Source organism: Sceloporus occidentalis, unplaced genomic scaffold (assembly GCF_023333645.1).
Source record: "Sceloporus occidentalis isolate IW3139 unplaced genomic scaffold, rSceOcc1.0.p SCAF_1, whole genome shotgun sequence".
Classification (NCBI taxonomy): Eukaryota; Metazoa; Chordata; class Lepidosauria; order Squamata; family Phrynosomatidae; genus Sceloporus; species Sceloporus occidentalis.
Window position 1 is genome coordinate 263,514,885 of NW_028316981.1, and position 14,969 is coordinate 263,529,853.

General features: G+C 41.2%; 1 protein-coding gene across 1 annotated transcript in view; it reads right to left on the reverse strand.

Moving 5' to 3' along the window:
* RGMB (repulsive guidance molecule BMP co-receptor b) overlaps positions 1–14,969 on the reverse strand; it is a 58,408-nt gene that overhangs the window by 24,216 nt on the left and 19,223 nt on the right. The window contains exon 4 of the mRNA XM_089492798.1: positions 10,721–11,229. Within this exon, the coding sequence (XP_089348924.1) occupies positions 10,721–11,229 (509 nt within the window). The remainder of the gene's footprint in view (positions 1–10,720; positions 11,230–14,969) is intronic.

The following is a 14,969-nucleotide window of genomic DNA, read 5'->3' on the forward strand; positions in this document are numbered from 1 at the left end:
GATCTTATGAAGTAGACCCAGCAAATCTGAAACCTGTCCAGTTCTGAGTTTCATCATAACCTCATTCAGAGGCTACTCACAGTCAAAACACAAACAAATAAAAAAAAGTATGTTTCTTCACTAAGGGGGAAAAGGAAACTGCAGATATTCATCAGAAGTGAATGTTGTCCCAACCTCACAGAATGGTCAGTGAAATAAAGCCGGAGTCCTAGAGGGTGACAAAGGAACAAACATAATTTGGTTTTAACATGCGAAAGGATAAGGTACATCAGACCCAGTTAGATCAACTGGTAAAACCAGTACTTTACACACACTGCAATTCACAGGATCAGGGGCTGTAAATGAACAACTAATGCATTTCTGCACACCCTAACTCAGGGCCGTCCTCTAAGCTTAAAGCAATCATCAACAGATCTTCTTCAAAGGAAGCCTTCCCAGTTCACAGCGTTAGCTGTAGCCAGTAACAACTGGCAATGAGAAAGAAGGGAGAGCAGCTTGATACACAGTATCCTACGAAAAGAGCAACGAAACATGGGGCCCTTTCACAATACCTGAACATAACACTAGGATCCCACTTCAAATTCCATGGCTGCATTTTGGGGGATCCCAGGGTATGTTATTTTGGTGAAGCATTATTATTAAGGCTCTCTGGCTGATAATTCTAAATACAATCAGCCCTCTGTGTCCATGATTCTTTATCCATAGATTCAACCATCTACAGCTTGAAAATACTTTTAAAAATATATAAATTCCAAAAAGCAAACCTTGATTTTGCCTTTTATATACTACTCCATTGTATTTAATGGGACTTCAGTGTCCACAGATTTTGTTATTCGGGGAGGGGGATCATCCTGGAACCAAAACCCAGAGCACAGTGCACTTCTCCCACAGCTGCAAATCCAGGACTCTACGGGATAAACATGGCAGCTACAGTGGAATCAAAGTGCTATATTTGCGTAGTGTGAAAGGGCTCACTATTTTAAAAGTTCTTGCATTGACACTGCTTTTCCTTCAAGTAATTCCCTTTCCACAAGTGACATCATTCATTAGGAATGCATTGCTTTTTTAAAAAAAAATAAAGGACCTAAAAATACAAAAACAGACGTCACTTCCCGCAACAACCCTCCAAAATATTATGAAGTAATTAATAACCCTCGTCTATTACGTTACAAATCCTAACCATGTCAGTAGTTGCTACATAGTTTTCTAAGGGGCTGTGCAAAGCGGTGGGAAAGGCCAGCCTGGGGGCGGAGTTGGAGCATGGCGTCAACATGACGCATGCCCCGGCTCCACCCCCAGGCTGGCATGATGCCACACGCTGCCGCATGATGGATGCCGCATTCTATGTCTGCTGAAATCAACAAACAATCAAACTGGGTTATCAAGACTGTAGTCCCAGATACCCCCACATGGCAGCTGTTCACATGAAATTCAGTTTGACTGACTTCCAAGCAGACATACTTAAGATTGTACTGCAAGCTGGATAACTGCTCCTGAAGCCAATATGTTGGTGTCCCGCTATTTACAACCAATGGCATTTGCTAACTGGCCTCTCCTTACTTATCAGACCTTATTTCTCCTCACCTTCCCACTAGGGCCCTCCATTCTGGTAGTCAAGGTCTGCTGTCTCAGCCCAGGATTTCCTCTGCCCCATCTCGGATTCGCCCCTTTTCACTCGCTGCCCCTCACTCCTGGAACCTTCTTCCCCCGCGAGTGAGGGCCATCACCTCTTTAACCAGCTTCAAAACGGAGTTGAAGACCATCCTGTTCAGGGCAGCATTCCCAGGCATTGCATAATTGCCACTTGCTATTTGATGTTCTTTTGTTGCCTGTTTTATTGAATCATTTCCTGTATTGCTATGTATTTTATATGTATTATCCTACTAGAGAGGCCCCTTCCCCACCACCACTCCCTTTGTGTTGTGTCTTTCTAGATTGTAAGCCTGAGGGCAGGGAACCGTCCAATTAAAAAGATTGTATGTACAGCACTGTGTAAATTTACAGCGCTTTATAAATAAAGGTTAATAATAATAATAATAATAATAATAACAACAACAACAACAACACAAGCAGGTCATTTCACCTTGAGGCAGAAACCCCAATTTGTACATTTTCCAACTAAGATCTGTTATATAACTATAGTGCGTCCTTTGTTTATGCGGGGGATCCGTTCTGGACCCCCCACGTAAAACAAATAATGCGTATGCTCGAGCCCCCTTTAAATGTGCATGCGGTGGCGTGGCGATGGGCGCACACACCATTCATCCCTATGGGACGTTCCACCCCTTCCCCCTCACATGGCCTTCAGCGTATGCTGAAAGCCGTGTAAAGCACACCTGCGTATGATGCGGGCACACTGTATTATCTATGTTGAAGATGGGAGTTTTTAATTCAAAGAAAAAAGAGTCATTGCAACCACCTACTGCATCCCACAATAGCTGTATAATATTGTACATTTGAAAACCAGGAAACTGGAACCACTTGACCCAGTGCAGTCAGTCTACATTTTTTTAAAGATTTAAATATTAAGACGTATTAGTGCAACAGACACCAAACTTCAAAAACACCATAAAAGGAATAGTGCATGTCTGCATAAGACACACTATGAGAGAAGCAACCTATAGTCTACAGACTGAAGGAGGTTCTTCCTCCAAGCTTTACAGTTCATTCTAGGAAACCCATCCTCTTCATTCCTGGTCACTAAGATGTAATTACACGAGTGTACCCCAAACAACCCTAGTAGCCTGACAATATCATGATAACCTTATTTCTGGTGGCACAGATGCTACAGCCCTAAACCAAATAATCCAGACAGTAATGGGCATGTTGAGAAGGAAGAACAGGAGAGACAGTACAATGATATAGCAAATGGGTATAAGCCTCATGCAAAACTCTGATCTTCACAAATGGCATTTTCTCAACTTAATAAAAGAAGACATGTATATCCAGTGCAGGCTTAACTGCCATGATGTTCTGTTTTGTCTCCTAAAATTAACCTTGATTCAAATCTGGCAGACTGAAATCTGGTATGCCTATCAGCTATAGCACAGGCAGACAACTTGTAGCCCTCCAGACACTCCTTGATTGTTAACACCTATAATCCCTCAGCATTTGTTATGCCATCACAGGTTTATGGATTTGGAATCCAATTACATATAGAAGCCTACACTTTGTATCTGTAGGCAAAGATGGGTAAACACAATTCCAAGGGCATGTGGGATCCAGTGAAAAATAAGAACCCACTATATCAGAGATATGGCTATCTTTCCTATATAAGAAAGAGCAACTACACAGCACTCACCAAAAGAGAGAAACTAGTGTATTGATAACAGTTTGCCATATGCCCATAGGAGCGAAGCACACTTAGGCACTTCTAGCAACATGCCCAACAGAGCAAAAATATATATACTTAGAATTTATCAAGAAGAAATGGGGTGACATAATTATTTGAGACCACTAATTTGTTCCTGGGAAAATTTGTTAGAGAGTAATGAGATAATTATTTCGTTTTATGGGATAACATGTTAGAAGAAATCCACTTACCCTTTCTGTAGTCACTTTTTTTTTTTTTTTGGCAGTTGGAAATGACTATTCTGTGTAATGATGTTGATTTTGGGGAGAATACTTATCTTCTAGAATTCATATTTTAAAGGTATTAGTTAATGAGTAGAAGATATTGGAATTGCAAGAGAGTAATAAGCTTTACAAATTAAGGGTGGTGGAAGTTTGTGTTTTTAGTGTTTTTGTGAAGAAGATGAGAATAGTAGTAGAAGAAGGATTAGATTAGAAAAATGTATATAAGAAGAAGACTCAGAGGAAGTTTGGTAAAGAGAAGAGAGGAGAAGAAAGAAAGAAGTAAGTGAAGAAGGTCAGAGAAGAGTTGTATGAGAAGGAGGAGGGAGAAGATAGGAGTATGGGGGTAGGTAGAAGTAGAGATTAGGAAAGTGAAAGGAGTGGGTAGTTAACTGTAAGTAGGTATGAGGGGGAGAAGGGGAAGAACCTACTGTTGATCTTCTGCTGATGGAAAACTATATACATAGACTGATACACCATTCTCATCAATGTAATTAATATATACACACACACACACACACTTCTGTCCAAAAGACATGAAAATGGTTAATGAAAACATGTAAGAGCCAGCAAGAAAAAGCCACTCAAGAAGAGCAAGAGCATGAGAAAAAGTCATATTTGTTGCCTATGCTGTTGCTCTTGCTTCAGAGTACTCCTATTTGGAGGGGAGCATGCAAAAGATCTGGAAACTGACCTCTGCATTCATAATGAAAGGAAGTCAAGTACACCTAGCCGATAAGCAATCCAACCAAAGTCATTTTCTAGACCAGTGATGGTGAACCTTTTAGCAGCTGAGTGCCCAAACTGCAACCCAAAACCCACTTATTTATTGCAAAGTGCCATGTCCCTCTGGCTTTCTAGTAACAAACTCTGGCAAACTCTGTGCTGGGGCAACGGCAAATGTGCCCACAGAGAGAGTTCTGAGTGCCACCTCCGGCACGCGTGTCATAGGTTCACCATCACTGTTCTAGACTATTAAAAAAGCTTGCTTTTGATTCCCTGTCACAGTGAAGGGTGTCAAAGAATAGATTACTACAGAATGAAGCATGGCTCATAAACATTACAGGGGCCTATACAGAGCCAGGATGGTGTAGTGGTTTGGGTGTTGGAGTAGGATTCTGGAGACCAAGGTTCAAATTCCTGCTCAGCCACAGAAACCAATGGGTGACCTTGGGCAAATCACATTCTGTCATCCCCAGAGGAAGGCTGTCCGTCTGAACAAATATTGTGAATAAAATCCTGTACTATTTTCACCTTAGGAGCACCATAAGTCACAAATGACATGAAGGTACACAACAACAATACTTGAATTACTCCTTCAGATGATAATAATAATAATGATAAATAAAATTTATTTATATCCCACCTCTCTACAAAATGCAATCGGGGCAGCTAAATAAGATAAAATGAAGAACTGCCTTAGAGGCCCACTCCGGTGTCACCAAAAGCCTACTGCAAACAACAAAAAAATCACTACTACAATGGGAAAGAGATTCAGAGATCACTACAACTTTATTGCAGAGCCCACACCAGGTCCTCCATTAAACTTAAGCATCACTGGCATAACTATGTTCTATTTACAACCCACCTTTCTTCCAACCAGTTGAAGGAAATATATATGGTTCTTTTCCTCCACTGGTTCTTCTCACTACAACTCTGATATAACTATACTGAATGGGTGAATGAGGGGAATGTGTCCAAATCATTCAGTAAGGTTCATGGCTCAGTGGGGACTTAAATCTGCATATCCTAAGTCCCTGTCCAACACTAATGACTACACAGCACTGGCTCGCTAACACTACTGTAGATTCATTCCCTTGATAGATAAATGTTTTTCAAAAACCTCCATAGAACCAATAATATAAAGGCACTGGATTTGAGGGACTCTTCACATGGGAAACATATCTGCCCCACATTCTGCATGTTCTATGGCTTCAGGAAAACATATGGATGCAGTAAATTACACTGTCATCTGGGAACATTATATTAAAAGAAAATGGGAGTTATTGTCCTCCCCCCACCCCCAAATTGTCTTGCTGGTGGTTGTTTTCGCTTTCCTAAAGAAAAGTGTTTTGAATCAAATGACAATTGAGCAGACTCTCAAGGGAATTAGTTTGTATTAGTGTGTATAACACTGTATATAAAAGTACATATAAAATAAAATTGTCACTTGCTAGGTATTACTCTTACTACTTACTAGGAAGAATAATCAATGTAGTTACTAAAACTTTGGTTTCATTGTTTAAAAAGCCTTCTGTATAAGTGGATGAAACATTGCATAGAACTGACAAAATAATCCTAGAAGGCAATGAATTTCCCATCTCACATCTTTTTAAAAAGAAACACTTCAGCACAGAAATCACAGGCTTCAACTAATGCATTGTTTTCCAACATATGCCATGTGCAGCTGCCATGACAGCCAGAATGGTGCATGAATTCCCACAAAGGTGTTCTGATAAAAGCATTACTGCCTGGCAGTGGAAGCAAAACCTCAAGGTCTGCAAAGCTTCCAACAGAATCACCACTGCCAAGAAACCTCTTTCAGACATCCTATAATGAAAGCCTCTATACACATACACATACGTACACACACATACCCATTAGTTGCTTCTGCCTACTGTAACCTCCATGTGGATACAGAAAGACAGTTTGGATCAATCATTTCTTAACATCGATAATTGTATTTTTCTCATTGCTGCTGCTGTTGTTAAAAGGAAGGGTGGTGAACACAGCACTTTTTACAAGATTTGTGGGCCAGGTTGAGAAAGAAATTCAACTTTAAGACACCATTTAAGAGAACCCAACACGCTGAATAGCGTCCACCTCAGTTATCTGACAGCTCATTTGTTCAAACCTTTCTGTTCATTCACCAGATGTAGGGGAAAGGATCTTGCTAGACTGAAATATATAAAATTAGGAGGTTTATTTAAAAAAAGATGTTATGTCTAGAAAACAGACTTTTGGTAGGTTATCTGTTTTTCCTTTTGAAAAAGGCAAATATCTCTCTTCTTTTCTTCCAGGTCCTCAAAAGCTCCAAATTCCATATGGAGCAAAAACATATGTATAGCATCTTTTTTAAAAAACAAAACAAAACATTATACATAAAAATATAATATGCAAGCTGGATGAGGGAAAACCGACTCAGTCTGAATCCAGAGAAAACGGAGGTACTCGTGATAGGTTCTCCTGGTCCAGGGATGGCGGTGGTTCCACCAGTCCTGAACGGGGTCACGCTTCCCGTGAAGGACTCTGTACGCAGCCTGGGGGTGCTCCTTGACTCGTCGCTTCACCTTACATCTCAGGTGGATGCGACAGTCAGGAGCACCTGTTACCAGCTTCGGCTGATACGCCAGCTGCATCCCTACCTGGGCCAGAGGGACCTTGAAACGGTAGTACATGCTCTGGTAACCTCTCGATTGGATTTCTGCAATGCGCTCTACATGGGGCAACCCTTGTACCAAACCCGGAAGCTACAATTGGTACAAAACATGGCAGCCAGACTGGTCACTGGCATATCCAGGACCAGCCATATAACACCAGTGCTTTAAGATCTGCACTGGCTGCCTATTTGCTTCCGGGCGCAATACAAGGTGGTTATAACCTATAAAGCCCTAAATGGCTTGGGCCCAGGATACCTAGAGGACCGCCTCTCCCCATACAATCCGCCCCGCACACTCAGAACTTCTGGGCAGCAACTACTGAGGGTCTCTGGAGCTAGATTGGCCTCCACAGCCAGGAGGACCTTTACCATCTCGGCCCCGACCCTCTGGAACTCGCTGCCCGGAGAGCTCCGCTCGGCCACCTCCCTAACCCATTTCAAGAAGGAATTAAAAACCTTCTTGTTTAAGTGTGCATTCCCAGATTCAGGCTCCAGCTAGTCTCCCCCCTCCGACAGCAGTAGTTATGCTGGCCAGAATTGGTTTTAACTGTGATTTTAATTGTATCTATTGTGTTGAATATTTGCACTGTGTTGTATTGTCTTTGATAGATGCTGTTCACCGCCCTGATTGAAAGAAGGGCGGTATACAAATAATTTTTTTATTATTTTATTATTATTATTTTAAAGAAATATTATACATAAAAACATACCATGGAATCTTGAAGAACCAACGATGTTGTTTGTGGGTTGGACAAGCTTTATAGAAACGTCGATACAGAAGGACTCATTAATGCAACAGTAAATAAGAGGTGTATGATCATCATGAAGCTAGAGCCAATCCTATCTCTCTGGAGTGCGGCTCAACAATATGCTCTTTTGTAAACACAGCATTTTGCAATGTATTTATATTCCAATTTATGCACATAGTTGGCCACATCTCAAATGTCTCAATGAAAACCCATCTTCTTCACCTTCCTGTGAAATCTATGTGCATAAATTTATCAAACTGCACATTTTGGCATACTGCATAATGTCTTCACTTTCTGTGTTCTAAATTCTTTGAAAGATCAGCACTTAGTTACTTTAGTCTTCAAGTTATAGTATCTAGTATGAGCTACTGCAGGGGTAGGCAACCTTTTTGAGCCAGGGGCCGGGTTGCTGTCCCTCAGACAACTGGGGGGCCAAAGCCAAAAAATAAATAATTAAATAATTTTTTAAAAAATTAAATACATAAATAAACCGGGACAAATGTAGGACAAAATTTTCAAATGGTGGACACTTTTTTTTAAAAAAAGTGGAGGGCACGCGAAAAAATTTGCTGATTTTTTAAAAAAATGTTAATATAAATGCATGTTTCTGAGGCTTCTATAGACAATTGCCCCTGCGCGCGAGAGGCCAAAGGCCCCGGTGGCAATTGGCGGCAGGACCGGGCTGGGGCCGGTCCCAAGGCCTCACCAGGCTGCATCCGGCCCGCGGGCTGCAGGTTGCCTACCCCTGAGCTACTGTTTAAACAAGATATCCCTGGGTTTTGAACATCTAATGACAGGAATAACTTAGACAAACAGATCCAAGTTAATATACTAAATCCAATATTAATCTTACGTGGAATGGACCTATTGAGACCAATAGGATTTAAATTAGTTGTAACTGGCAACTCCCATTAATTGATTCATAGGATTAACAGGAGATTCAGTGAAAGATCTACCACTGCTTGGTTCAGAAGGATCCTGCCATTAAAGCACAGGCTTTAGAGTGCAAATTCAAATAATATCATTTCTTCACAAAATTAAATGATGGGACTTTGCCTATTCCTTTAGGACCTGTCAATTTAAAACAAGGCACAGATTCTTCACAGCTGTTAATGATGATTTCTATCCTGTCTTCTTCCCAAAGTTGGACTCACAGTTCAAAAGAGCAATATTGGCAGGCTACAGACCGGCCCTTTGGGGTGGCCTGTACCCGCCCCTTTCCCCGACGGATCGGGGCCTGAGCTGCCACAGCAGCAGCCCCAGATGCCCCGATCCGCTGCCTTTCCAGGCCTCAGGGAAGCGGCAAAACTCCTGGAAAGGGGTGTCCTTGGGGATTCATGCCCCAAGGACACCCCGACAGTGGCAGAGAGACAGAGAAAAGGGCCGCTCGGCCCCTTTCTCTTCAGTATCGCTGGCACGGTCATGTAAAGGCCGTGCCAGTGATACACTGTGCGAAAGGAGGTCCGTTTTGGAGCTCTTTTGGCGCTGCTGAAAGGGTGCCAGTACATAATGGCCGCACCGCACCGTTTGGATGTGACAGTTACGTCAAAATGGTGGTGCCCATGTAGACAGGGCGCTGCCATTTTGATGTACTGAGTACGTACTAGGGTTAGGGAGCCTCTGAAAAGGACGCTCCCAGGCAACCCTAGCATGTACTGAGTATGTGCTTTTTGGCCCATCTGTACAGGGCCATTGTTAAAAACATACGAAAAGTGAACATTAAAATAAAACTAAACCAGTCATAATATTAAAACACTTTGAATCTCTAGTTAAAAAAACAAAATGCAATTTAAAAACGGAAAAGCTATTGAAAACAGGCAGTTTAACAAATACAGTCCCCTTCAGCCTGTTCTTTAAAAACCTTCTGTATTACAAGCATGTTTCTATATTAAAAAGGTGTGGCTCCCAACAGAAAAAGAAAAGCGAGGGGCCATTCTGGACCCCCTGGGAGGGGAATTTCAGAGTCTATTTCAGCATTACTGTATGCTATCTGGAGATCCTCCAATATATGATGAGATATAAATATTTTAATGAAACAAAATAAAAGTTGAGAGTCTAGAGGATATAAACCTAAATAAAAATATATCAATTATGATGATATAGATATATTTTTATTTAGGTTTATATCCTCTAATAAGCTACCTCATTTCTTCCTAAGAACAACTCTCAGGCATAGGTTTGGTTCAGTGACAGTGACTGACTCAGTGTCACCCAGTGAGTTCCATGAACAAATGGAAATTTTAACCCTCTTCTCCAAAGTCCTCATTTAATCCTTCAATCACAACTCCATATTGGCTCTCAGTGCTGGTTCTGAGGCCTTAGGCTCACAGAAATTAAGTAATGACATCTAGCCCACTCATGATACTGATATCAGTATTGTCTACTCTAATAAAAAAAAGCAAAAAAGACTTAGATTGCCCAATCTGTTTTCAGATTTACAACACAAGAGTACATACTTGAAAGTATCTGCACTTCTGTGTATCTACCCATAACAACATAAAGCACATTGACTTATTTTGTCCAGTCACCACTTTACAGCTTCTGACATTTTTTGATCCTACTGTCTTTGTATCCCCTAGAAATGCATTTTTGATCCTACTCCATGTTGTGCCAGTGGATGATGTGGTAAGCAGTGGCCAAAGTGCCTGAATCTTTGCCGTGCCCACCATCTTCGCACTCCAACATGAGAAAATCAGAATTAAGCAACAGGCTCTAAAGCATAATAGCAACATTTCTTCACCAATAAAATAGAAACCCTATTAGTTCACTTAGGGAAGCAGCAGTAGTTTGGCATCAACTGTTTCAAAAGAGCCAGAAGATGCTATGCAAAAGTTGGTCAACCATGCTTTACAGATATGAGACTCAAGTGCATCTCACCAACCATGGACCACATTCCATGAGTGCTACCATTCTTAAAAGCAACATTAAAAATCCACCTTGACAATACTTCTGTACTTATGAATTCCACACTCACTTTAGAAATTAGGGGAGAGGGATGAGCACGAGGGACCTTACCCACCTTATTTGTTGCAGTAGCACTGGATCCTGCAACTACAGGCACGTTTGTCACCTGCACTGATAAGTAGTTGTTGTCTATGAGAGGCCAGGCCCCTTCCACTTTGCATGTCTGAAAGTGATCCTTAAAGGTTCGTAAATGGGGATCTCCAAATAAGCCACAGAAAAAGTAAGTAGGAGGAGTTTGCTCTCCTCCACGATGTTCTCTGGCTCCCTGCCGTCCGCTGTAATTACATGGGTCATGTATCACTTCAGGGTTAGTTGAGGATGTTGGACCATCCTTGGAGCAATTCCTCTGGCTCATGAGGTCACTGATCCCCAGCACAGCAGAATGATAGACCAGGTTTCCACGGCAAACTTTGGAATTGCGAGTTGTGCAAGCAGAATAGGCACGCAGGGCTTTGCAGAACTCCAAATCAAAGCCATCAATGGCAGAGTTTAGGTGAGAAGTCAGTGATACAAAGTCTGTGGTGCACTTCTGGATGCGACATGGTGTCTGCAGCTGGCAATCGCCTAAACAGAGAAGCAAGGGAAGGAACATTAGCTTTTGACATAACATTCACAGGGATGAAAGTGGAAAGACTCCCCTTTTAATACCAAGGTGGGCAAAATGCAGACTACAGGCCACATGCAATCCGCCCCCCATGTACCCCCCCCCCAAGTTCCTGTGGGCCACATTTGATCACCACAACTATAGGAGAGGAAAAATAAAAAGGTTAATTAATTTTATCCCACCTTTCTTTCGATATAGGACCCAGAAAAGGCAATCTATGCCCCCAGAAACCTCTGGTATGCACATCTTGTTCCCTTCACTAGGGCTGGTCCCTTCCTGTTTCTATGAATAGGTCCTTTGGGGACAAAAAAAGCCCACATGGATTACATTTATAAAGCACACTGCTAGGGACACAATTTGCCTTTGGAATACTTTTTTGGGGAGGAGGGAGGTATTAGGGCAAAAATGACTCCTAGAAGTTACCCACCTTGCTTTAAAATAATTCAGATGATACTCCCCAACTTAAATATGTATACAAATTGATCTATCTATGGCATTCTTTTTTTCCCTAAACAACAGCATTCTCAAAATGTTGAGCCCTAGTTCTTCATGCATTGCCCAATGAATATGGTACCAATTTCAATGGGACTCCCCCGCCCCAACAAATGTGCATAGGAATGCCATCTCACTATAAGGTCCACAAACATTTAACTTGGCTGATGTCAGTTGCCTTGGTCCCAAGGCAGCCTGCAGCTGAATCCTGTGCATGCTTGATTGGAAGAAAGTCTCCACCATCCATAAATGAGTCTTGTTTCCAGTAAGTATGCTTAGGAGTTCAGCCAAAAGTGGTTTGTACTTTGGTTTTTTGTTTGTTTTAAAGTAGTGTGTTTAATATAGCACTTAATTCCCAAAGACCAAACTGGATTTAAGCACAAGCACTATATGTAAATACAGCAATGATTTATTTATTTATTTATTTATTTATTTATTTATTTATTTATTTATTTATTTATGCTATTGACTTAAAAATAACAAAGATTTGTAAGCAAGTCTATATATATATCCTACATGACCAGCTCCTTTCCCAAAGCTCACACAAAGAACTGGAATGTTTTCAATAAGGACGTCTAAATTTTACTATCAGAATTGAGCATTAGAATGATTTAAAAATTTGGTATCTGCATTTACCTTTCATGATTGAGATTTTAAAAACACAGGAATAATTCAAAAGAGTGTACATATGTGTGTGTTGTCTGCCTCATTTCTGACTTATGACAACCCTAAGGCGAATCTATCAAGGGGTTTTCTTGGCAAGGTTTATTCAAAGTAGGTTTGCCATTACCTTCTCCTGAGCCTGAGTGCATGTAACCTGTCCAAGGTCACCCAAAGGGTTTCATGTCAGAGCAAGGAATCGAACCCTGGTCTCTGGAGTTGTAGTCTAACATTTAAACCATTATGTCACACTGGCTCTTATTTCAAAGGACTAGTAATCCAAAACTAACTAGAGGGTGCAGGTGCATAGAAATAGCATTAAGATAGTGAGTAAGAGCATTGGAAGAAGGGGGAAGGCATAAAAGAGAATTCAGAATTTGGAAAAGTTACTTTTTTAGGATTAAGATTGCCAGAATCCCACAGACAGAATGGCCAACAGCCATGCTAGCTAAGGAATTCTGTGAGCAGTACTCTGGAAAGCTAACTTTTCCAGCTCTGAAAGGGAAGGAATGCTAACACTCAAGTTTAGCTTGACCCTTCAGACATTTCTACCACCATACCACTAAACTTACAAGCATCCCACCCCCCGGCCTTCATAGTACTTCTTTAAAAGAGCACAGTGACTTCCAGGATTCTGTTTAGTGCAGCTATACCACAACACGGAATGCACATAAACTCTCACACATTCAATGAAATTGAAAGGAACAGAGCATGCAAAGTTACCTTTTGGCAGAAAAGAAATATGCAGGCCCCCCAAACCCAGTCTGATTTCCTTCCTGGCTGAAACCCAAGTGCTTGCTCTCCGTTACAGAAAGATGGGGCTTCTATCCAGCCTCCTACAATTATTCAAAACTGCACTTAATACCCATTAACTAAAAAAAACCACACAGTGCTGCTATGCCTGGTAGCCTGAGGGAGAGAGGGAAGGGGCTATGGAAGGCAGGTGGTAAATTTACAATTCATCCATTAAAAAAAATCCAGACACCACTAGCTTCTCACTACGTCATGATTGCCTGGCTTCTGAGGGGGAAAAGTTGGCTGAAAGAGTGCCCATAAAAGGACTCCCCCCATACCTAATCCTCTCTGGGCAGACTTTTTAACAAAACTCAACTAAAAAGCACAGGCTCATGCAGAACCCTAGTAAAATCAGTCCAAGAGGCTGGACTTCCAGATGGTTTGGAATCAAAACTCCTAGCCTTCTTGACTAATTATCATACTTGCTAGGGCTGCTGGGAGTTGAAGTCCAAAACATCTGGTTGGGGAAGGCCACAAAGGGTCATTCCAATTTGCTTTTAGCAAACACAGGCTGCACAACACTGCCAAACCACAAGGGAGCTTGGAAAGGCCATGATTCCCTACTGAGCACATACTTCTTTTTTCACACACTCCTTGACTCTCACAGTGAGTAAAACAATCACCATGAAACCAACATCAGAGATTGTGGGAAAAGCCAACTCTTCTCCCAGTTTCCTTCAGCTATAGAAGGTAACTGATCTTGATCCACAGAAAAGTAAGAGTAAGGCAGTGTTACAGCACAGTGCTGGTGTACTGAAGAAGAGGCAACATATGTAAATCTATATAGTTAGGACATTTGTTCAATACCTAATGCTGTGACTTCACAAAATTGCCATTATTAATGAGTGGCAGAGAAATATCATACATTCTCCCAAGCCAAGGTTGGGCAAAGTGTTGCCCTCACAGTTGTTATTGTGGCCCCCAGACATCCAAGGTGCCATCTGGAGGTAGTGCTAAGCATTTCCACCATTTCTGGAGTCCTCCAAGTGTCAATAAATGTTTGCTATTTTTTTGTTCCAAGGGGGTCATGTGAGACATTCTTGCCCATTTGGGGGAGGGGGCTGGACCATTTTAGACTCAGGAGAGTCTAGGAGATTTGGAGAAAGTGGCTCCCCATTTTGTTTCATAACCTTACAGCCATTGAAGTCAATACCAGTTTAAATCAATAAGACTGAAATCTGGCTTTACTGTATCCTTATATCTTGCAAGACAATTTCAGTACTGATTTTAAAACCAAAAGGGCTGCAAAAACCTTAATTTTATTTTTATTTTGGATACAACTGACAAAACCTCAGAAGTAATGTTACTGAATATATGATGCATATTTGAGGCACACACACTCAACTTTACTAGCTATTTTGTCTATAAAATGCTACTCTGGAGCAAAGCAATCTAGATTTCTTTTTTTTTTAACCTGGGACATTATCATCCATATTGTATTAGACACCACAGTGGTCTAGTTGTTTTCGAATTACAATTCCCCAAATCCCCCAGCCAACATGGCCACTGTGATTCTGCGACTAGTATTCTAGAAGAGTAATTTTTCCAAGCTCTAGCTGATATCCATCACTTTGGTATCTGTGCTGACAACCTATAAAAATAGCTAATTAAATAAACCTGAATAATAAATATATAATAAAGTTATAACCAGGAGGAAGGGAATGCCAATAGCTCCATAATAAGAAATTGAAAGTTTTCAACATTCTTGGGGGTGGGAGGAAGTGATACAAGGAACAAAATATTTATTGGTTAG